Source organism: Theropithecus gelada, chromosome 3, assembly GCF_003255815.1.
Source record: "Theropithecus gelada isolate Dixy chromosome 3, Tgel_1.0, whole genome shotgun sequence".
NCBI classification, from domain to species: Eukaryota; Metazoa; Chordata; class Mammalia; order Primates; family Cercopithecidae; genus Theropithecus; species Theropithecus gelada.
Genome location: NC_037670.1, coordinates 149,418,142 through 149,427,321, shown reverse-complemented (window position 1 = coordinate 149,427,321; position 9,180 = coordinate 149,418,142). Strand labels below are relative to the sequence as shown.

The 9,180-nt window shown below is 39.5% G+C and overlaps 1 protein-coding gene across 3 annotated transcripts in view; it reads left to right on the top strand.

Annotated features, from left to right (window-relative positions):
• Nucleotides 1-962: 962 nt before the first annotated feature.
• POT1 (protection of telomeres 1) overlaps nt 963-9,180 on the top strand; it is a 115,050-nt gene continuing 106,832 nt past the window's right edge. For 2 of the 3 annotated variants that reach the window (XM_025380605.1, XM_025380604.1), the window contains exons 1-2: nt 963-1,151; nt 1,949-2,133. Coding sequence is in view for 1 of the 3 variants with exons in the window: in XM_025380603.1 (XP_025236388.1) it covers nt 2,011-2,133 (123 nt within the window). In the remaining 2 variants the exon portion in view is untranslated. The remainder of the gene's footprint in view (nt 1,152-1,948; nt 2,134-9,180) is intronic. The other variant, XM_025380603.1, reaches the window with a different exon arrangement.

Below are 9,180 nucleotides of genomic sequence, written 5' to 3'. Positions count from 1 at the left end.
CCCGCTGGCTCACGTCTGTAATCCCAGCACTTTGGGAGGCCAAGGTGGGCGGATCACAAGGTCAGGAGTTCGAGACCAGTCTGGCCAAAATGTTGAAACCCATCTCTACTAAAAAAATACAAAAATTAGCCGGGCATGGTGGCCTGCGCCTGTAATCCCAGCTACTCGGGAAGCTGAGGCAGGAGAATTGTTTGAACCCGGGAGGCAGAGGTTGCAGTTAGCTGAGATCACGCCATTGCACTCCAGCCTGGCGACAGAGCAAGATTCCGTATCGAAGAAAAAAAAGTTAGCTATATCCTCCTACAAATATGTATATAAAGAAGATATTTTAGTTCAAATTAGTCTTGGAAATATTCATGTAAATTCTTTATTACATTTAGTTTCACACTAGGATGGTTTCACTTAAATGATTGAAGGCATGTATCTGAAATTAGCAGAGGATTCATGTTTAACAATTTATCATTATAAATGATAAATTATAATACCAATTATAAGTTATAATAAATATTACATAAGAAACTATAATAAACCTATAATTTATAACTATTAATTATATCACAAAATCATAGCTCTATAAAACAATGACAAGGTTACAAATCTGTAAATAGCAAGACTCAATGGTGGCATTAATGCCAATGCCCGAAATTACTATAGAAACTCTCAAATAACACTGTTATCCTTGTAAATGCTTCTTTATAAAGACTGCAGTAGGTGCCTACTTCCTCCGGGAAGAGAACTGGACATTAAAAGAAAGGCTCTGCCCGCATAAGCTTCCAATCTACCAAACGGAAGCTGAAACCCTGCCCAGCGGACCCGCCCGCTTGCCCTGAACGTGCCTCCCGTCACGTAAGCTGGAAAACGACTGGGGGCGGAGCTAAGGGGAGCGGCGAGAATTCCGGAAATGTGACCGGATTGGGCGGGGCCTGTACCTTGGCCCTACGCTCCCGTTGGCGCCGCATCCTGTCAATATTTCGCCAAACCTCCAGGCGCCGTCAGTGTGTGAATATTTACCCAGCTTGCCGCCGCGGGCGGAGAACTAGCAGCTATGCCCTGGGATCTTGCACGCATGCGTGTAGCTGGACGGTCAGCGTGCGAGTGACGTCACGTGCGCGCCCGTCTAACTTCTTCCTAGGGTTGTTTCTAAACTGCCGGTGAGTAAAATTTGTAAGGTTTGGTGTGTTCGTTGAGTGGGTACCAGACGGAAGGGGCCCGAGATTGAATTAGTTTAGATCCAAATTTGATGTAATTATCGCAGAGAAACACTTTTTCTTACGAGTGTTTATCTCGATCCTACTGTGTTCAGCATCTTTCTTGGTGTTTTGGGAGGAGCAGAGTTAAGTCCAAGTCCCCGCCCTCACAGAGCTCAGGTGGCTTGGGGGAAGGTTGGTACGCAAACGTTAAAATTGGATATCGACACTAGTGAGTGTCCCAGTCAAGAGATCTGTGAATAAGGTGGAGCCTACGATGCACAAGTTAATCTCAGTTCAGTAATTTTTGTTTTTTAGTTTATTTAGGGGGTGAAGGGAGGAGGCCACAGAAACATCTTGGAGTACGAAGCTTTTGGTGCACAATTTGCCTATACAATATTACAGCTCCCGTGGGGATTAAAAAAAAACCCAGGATTTTTCAGCCTCCCTCTTCCCCAATAACTTTTACATTTTAAAGCACAATGTTAAAGGCGTTTGTTAGTGACATTGTTACAGATTTTAAAACTTGCTTTTTAGAGGTACTTTAAATACGCAGCTTAGTAGAAAATGGTTAAGTTTCAGTTCCGTGGAAGAATGTCCTGTATTGATCTTTGCAATAAAATTGTAAAATAATCCATCCTCCTGTCACCCCGAACCCTGAACCGTGTTAACCATAATAAGGAAAAGCATAACTAAGTCAAACAGACTTAGAGCAAATTATTGACTGCATTTTGGATAAAACACTGGTTTTGTATCTTCAGCAGCAAGTTGTCAAATTCCCTAGTTGAATTTGCTTTGGACATCAGTGTGAAGAAGAACTGATATGCCACTTGAATTAATAAAGGAAGTCAATGGGGTGCCTGAAGTTCAGCCGCTGAGTAAATTACTTAAAGTAGATTTCGGATCCCTACAGCCAGGTTACAATTATAGCAAGAAATATATTCAGGTAAGAATTTCTGTAACTCAGAATGCTTTTTCCTATTAAAAGGAATGCAGTTTTTTAATGTGGAGTTTATTCATGAGAACTGGTTTAGGTATGGTTTTTGTCTTTGTCGTAACATTTGAGATTGAATATTTCAATACGTTTTTCAGTATTTAGCAAACAATTAGCAAATTCATGAAACATTGGAGTAAGTTTCTGAGGTACAAAGATGAAGAAGTATAGGCCCTGAACTAAAGGTAATCACATTTCTGTGGGGTCTGACAATCACCTGATCTCCAGTTAAAATTAGTAGGTGTGTTATTAGCATTGTGATATGTAAGCATGAGAGCTTTTGGTTCTGACAGATCAGGAAAGTTGAGCTGCAACTTACGGGATAACAGACTGTGCTGTACCTTCCTTTGGTGTAAAAAACAGTTCTTATGTGCATATTGAGGAATTTGGATGTTACTCTAAAAACTATGGGAAGTCTTTGGTAGGTTTTAGCAGGAGAAAAACATGATTTACTTTGAGTTCAAAAAACTTTGCTTCTAGGTAGAGAGTATATTGGAGAAGGCAAGGTTAGTGGAAAGATGTTAAGAGGCAATTACAGTAATTTAGATGAGAGTTGATGATGATCTGGGCCAGTGGCAGGGGGGATGCTGGGAAGGAGATTGAAAAAAGATAGTAATAATAATACCTAAAGTTAACATTCGTTGCATTTTTTTCCGTACATTAGGTAGTGTTTTAAGTGCTTTACATGTATTATTTAATCATCACAAAGACCTATGACGGTAGGTACTGTTATTAAAGATGCCGTGTTTCAGAAAGGTTAAGCAATTTGCTTGAGATTGTATTGATAAAATGTAGTAGAGCAGGAATTTGAATATAGATGATTTGCTTTAGACTTGACAGGATAAAGAAGCAGAATCAGTAGGTCTTAGAAAACAATTAGACTAGAGTGGCAAAGAGAAATTCAGGAAACTTCTGTTTCTAATTTCTAGCCAGCCAGGAGAAGAAAATAGAGGGTACACATTTAGGGAGAAACATTTAGGGAGTTCAATTTGGACAAATTTGAAAGGTCTTCAGAGATGTATAAATAGTAGTGTCCAGTAGGCAAATGGATTGGGGAGTTTGAAGCCCAGAGGGTCTCTAATTTAGATGGGTTTGAGCCAAAGCATAGAAGAGAAGAGAACCATGTTGAAGGAGTCAGTGAAAGAAAGTAGCATGAATAGGAAGCAGAGATGGTCTAGAGAAGGAGGAAGAAACTCAGGAGAGAGTGGTGTCTTTGATACATAAGAAAGCAAGTTTCAGTAACACTTGTATAGATTGCTGTTTAGTAGGCACTCTCCTAAATGCTTTGTATATGTAATCTCTTAATCCTGAGAACCCTAAGTATTATTCTCATTTTATAGCTGGAAAACAAACACAGGTTCAGTAATTTATTCAAGGTCTAATAGCCAGTAAGTGGCTGAGCAGTGATTTACATGCCCATTGTCTTTGCCATTAACCAGAGCATTATGTTGCTATTAGATGCTCAAAGGTCTGGAAAGTATCTGTTCATTCTAATAACCAAGAAATTATTGATCACTTGGAAAGGTTAGTTTTGTTTAAACACTAAGAAGCAAATTCATTTTTCGGTAGTGTGAGGATTGAATGTCAGGTGAAAAATGAAAGCAGAAAATGTCTTTCAAGAAATGAGTTGTGATACTTTTGATAATTCAAGCAATTTTTTAAAAATTTGTTTTGTAAATATGTATGGGAAACAAGTGCAGTTTTGCTACATTGATGTATAGCATTGTGGTGAAGTAAGTGCCTTCAGTGCATCTGTCCCTGGAGCAATGCAGCTTGTACCCACCAAGCAACCTCCCATCATCCACTCCACTGCTAATCCCCTACCCCTCCAAGTTTCCATTGTCCATCTCTCTACACTCTGCTTCCATGTGTACTCATTATTTAGCTTACATTTTTGAGTGAGAACATGCAGTATTTCTCTTTGTGTCTCAGTTGTTTCATTTAAGATAAAGGTCTCCATTTCTATCCATGTTGCTGTGAAAGACAATTTCATTCTTTTTAATGTCTAAATAGTATTGTGTATATATATGACTTTTTAAATCCAGTCCTCCATTGATGTACACTTTGGTTGATTCCATATCTTTGTGATTTTGAATACCACTGTGGTATACATATGAGTGCAGGTCTCTTTTTTATTTAATGATTTCTTTTCCTTTGGGTAGATACCCAGTAGTGGGATTGCTGGATCAAATGGTAGTTCTACTTTTAGTTCTTTGAGAACTCACTGTACTGTTTTCCATAGAGGTTGTAGTAATGTGTGTTCTCGCCAACAGCGTATAACAGTTCCTTTTTCTTTGCACCCCAGTGTCATGTTTTTGTCTTTTTAGTACCCATTTTGATTGGTGTAAGGTGGTATTTCATTGTGGTTTAATCTGCATTTTACTGATGATTAGTTATATTGAAAATTTTCTCATGTGCTCGCTGGCTGTTTATCTTCTTTTGAAAAATGTCTATTCATGTCCTTAGCCTACTTTTTAATGGGATTATTTGGGGTTTTTTGGTTGAGTCTCTTGTAAAATCTGGATATTAGTCCCCTGTTGAATGCATAGTTTGCAAATATTTTCTCTCATTCCAGAGATTGTTCATTCTGAGTATTTCTTTTGTAGCACAGAAGCTTTTTAATTTAATTAAGTTCCATTTGTCTATTTGTGTTTTTATTGCCTGCACTTTTGAGGTCTTAGTCATTGTGGGGAAAAGAAAAGAAAGATCAAACTGTTACTGTGTCTATATAGAAAGAAGTAGACATAAGAGACTCCATTTTGTTCTGTATTTGAGATGCTGTTAATCTGTGACCCTACCCCCAACCTTGTCCTTGCAAGAGACATGTGCTGTGGTGACTCAAGGTTTAACGGATTTTGGGCTGTGCAGGGTGTGCTTTGTTAAACAAGTGCCTGAAGGCAGCTTGCTGGTTAAAAGTCATCACCATTCTCTTAATCTCAAGTACTCGGACGCGTACACTGCCAAAGGTCGCAGGTACCTCTGCCTAGGAAAGCTAAGTATTGTCCAAGGTTTCTCCCCATGTGATAGTCTGAAATATGGCCTCGTGGGAAGGGAAAGATCTGATCGTCCCCCAGCCTGACACCCGTGAAGGGTCTGTGCTGAGGAGGACTAGTGTAAGAGGAAAGAAGCCTCTTGGCAATTGAGATAGAGAAAAGCATCTGTCTCCTGCCCATCCCTGGGCAATGGAACAACATCTCGGTGTGAAACCCGATTGTCTGTTCCGTTTACTGAGAAAGGAGAAAACTGCCTTAGGGCGAAAGGCGGGACTTGCTAGCGTCATGCTGCTCTTTATGCACTAAAAAGGTTTATGGAGATGTTTACATAGGCATATCAAGGCACAGCATTTTTCCTTAAACTTCTGTCAGAGATCTTTAGTCACCTGTCTTACTGCTGACCTCCCTACGATTGATCCTATTATCCTGTCACTTCCCTTTTTCTAAGATGGTAAAGATAATGATCAGTAAATACTGAGGGAACTCAGAGACCGGTGCCGGCATGGGTCCTCTGCATGCTGAGCGCCGGTCCCCTGGGCCCACTTTTTCTTTCTCTATACTTTGTGTCTTATTTCTTTTCTCACGTCTCTCATTCCACCTAACGAGAAACGCCCACAGGTGTGGAGGGGCAGGCCACCCCTACAGTCATGAATTGTTTGCCTAAACCAATATCTATCTAAAAGAGTTTTTCCTAGGTTTTCTTCTAGTATTTTTATAGTTTTGGGTCTTGCATTTAAATGTTTAATCCATCAAGTTTATTTTCATATATGGTGACATATACGAGTCCAGTTTCACTCTTCTGCATGTGGCAATCCAGTTTTCCCAGCACCATTAATTGAAAAGTTTGTCTTTTCCCCAGTGTAGTGTTCTTGCCATCTTTGTCATAGATCAGTTGGCTGTAAGTATGTGACTTTATTTCTCGTTTCTCTGTTTTGTTCCATTTATCTGTGTCTCCATTTTTATACTACTACCATACTATTTTGGTTGCCTTGTAATATGTTTTGAAGTGAGGCAATGTGTACCTCCACCATTGTTCTTTTTGATTAGAATTGCTTCGGCAATTTGGCCTCTTTTTTGGTTCCATATGAACTTTATCATTGTTTTCTTCTAATTCTGTGAAGAATGACATCAGTAATTTGATAAGGTTTGCATCGAACCTGTAGCTTTGGGCGGTGTGTTCATTTTAATAATATTAATTCTTCTGATCCACCAGCATGAGATGTTTTTCCATTTTTTTAATGTTGTTTGCAATTTCTTTCATCCGTCCTTTGTAGTTTTCCTTGCAGAGATCTTTCACCTTGTTAGTTAAGTATATTCCTAGGTATTTTATTTTATTTTTGTAGCTATTGTGAATGGGATTACATTCTTGATCCTCAGCTAGCTTTTTATTGGTGTATAGAAACACTACTGATTTTTGTACATTGATATTGTATCCTGAAGCTTTACTTAATTTATCAATCTAAGAGATTTTTGTTGGAGTCTTGAGGGTTTTCTGTATACAAGATCATATCATTAGCCAACCATGATAATTTGACTACTTCTTTTCCAATTTGGATGCCTTTTCTTTTTTTCTCTTGCCTGATTTTTCTGGCTAGGACTTGCAGTACTATATTGAATAAGAGTGGTGAAAGTGGGTATCCTTATCTTGTTCCAGTTCTTAGAGGGAATCTTTTCAACCTTTCCCCAATTCAGTATTATGTTGGCTGTGGATTTGTCATACGTGGCGTTTATTATGTTGAGGGATGTTCCTTCTGTGTCTGGTTTGTTGAGGAGTTTTGTCATGAATGGAAGATGAATTTTGTCAAATGCTTTTTCTTCATCGGTTGGGATGATCATCTGGTTTTTGTCCTTAATTCTGTTTATGTGGTGTATGACACTTATTGATTTGTGTATGTTGAACTATCCTTGCATCCCTGAGATAAGTCTCACTTGATCGTGGTGTGTGATCTTTTTGGCATGCTGTTGGATTCAATTTGCTATTATTTGGTTGATAATTTTGCGTGTCTGTCATCAGAGATACTAGTTGTCAGACCTCTGAGCCCAAGCCAAGCCATCGCATCCCCTGTGACTTGCACGTATACGCCCAGATGGCTTGAAGTAACTGAAGAATCACAAAAGAAGTGCAAATGCCCTGCCTTAACTGATGACATTTCACCACAAAAGAAGTGAAAATGGCCAGTCCTTGCCTTAAGGGATGATATTATCTTGTGAAATTCCTTTTCCTGGCTCATCCTGGCTCATCCTGGCTCGAAAAGCTCCCCCACTGAGCACCTTGTGACCCCCCACTCCTGCCTGCCAGAGAACAACCCCCCTTTGACTATAATTTTCCTTTACCTACCCAAATCCTATAAAATGGCCCCACCCTTATCTCCCTTCGCTGACTCTTTTCAGACTCAGCACACCTGCACCCAGGTGAAATAAACAGCCATGTTGCTCACACAAAGCCTGTTTGGTGGTCTCTTCACACGGATGCGCATGACACTAGTCTGTAGTTTTTGTTTTGTGTGTCTTTGTCTGGTTTTGGTATCAGGGTGATTCTGACCTTGTAGAATGAGTTAGGGAGAATTCCCTCCTCAGTAGTTTTGGAATAGTTTCAGGTGGATTGGTGTTAGCTCTTTTTGTGTTTTGTACATCTAGGCTGTGAATCCATCTGGTCCTGGACTTTGTTTTATTGGGATTTTTTTTTGTATTACTATGCAGTCTTGCTATCATCATTGATCTGTTCAGGAATTCTGTTTCTTCCTGGGTCAATCTTGGGAGGTCATATGTTTCCAGTGAAAAGAAACCAGGCACATTCCTCCATATATCTCCCAACTTCCTGAGCCCAGCACAAACACATTCCTCCATATCTCTCTCAACTTTAGAAAAACACCACCTGGGAAATCTCCGATAAGGGCACAGCGGGAACCAATAAAAAATGCTAAATGTATAATGTTAACCAATTGTAATGTTGTAACCAAAAGAATTCCCTTGTTCCCCTGTAACTTTACATATCCTGTTTACATCGGGCTATAAAAAGCAAGCACTCGCATTGTTCAAGGCCCTCTTGTATGCTATGGAAGGGAGGGACCAAGTTCGAACTTGCAGTAAAAGATCCTTGCCGCTTGGCTTCGACTCTGAACTCTGGTGGTGTTCTTTGGGGAACAAACGGTCTGGGCATAGCACCAACAATTTATCCATTTTTTTATGTTTTCTAGTTTATGGGCATATAGTTATACATAATAGTCTCTGATTACCTTTAGAATTTCTGTGGTATCAGTTGTAATGTCTCCTTTTTCCTCTCTAATTTTATTTGGATCTCTTCTCTCCTTTTCTTGGTTAGTCTAGCTGATAGTTCATCAATTTTGTTTCTCTCTTTAAATAACCAACTTTTTGTCTCATTGATCCTTTGGGTTTTTTTGTTGTTGTTTTTGGTTCTTGTTCATTTAGTTTTGCTCTGATCTTTGTTATTTCTTTGCTTCTGCTAACTCTGAGTTTAATTTGTTCTTTTTTTTTCTAGTTTCATTGAGGTGTGATGCTAGTGTGTTAATTTGTGATCTTTCTACTTTTTTCTCTACTGAATCCCACATTGTTTGCTTGTCTAGGAAATTTTTTATATCTCTTTTATTAAGCTTCTTCTGGCAGTATATAAAATTTTGGCTTACTTTTTTTTTTCCTTTTTTTCGAGCACTTTGAAAATGCCATCCATTCCCTTTTGGCCTGTAAGATTTTTGTTGAAAAGTCCAGTTAGTTTTATAGTGTTTTCTTTATAGGTGACTAGATAGATGCTTTTCTCTTGGTAATTTTAAAATTATTTTTTTTAAACTTTGACTTTGGCCGGGCGCGGTGGCTCACGCCTGTAATCCCAGCACTTTGGGAGGCCGAGGCGGGCGGATCACAAGGTCAGGAGATCGAGACCACGGTGAAACCTCGTCTCTACTAAAAATACAAAAAAAAATTAGCCGGGCGCGGTTGTGGGCGCCTGTAGTCCCAGCTACTCGGGAGGCTGAGGCAGGAGAATGGCGGG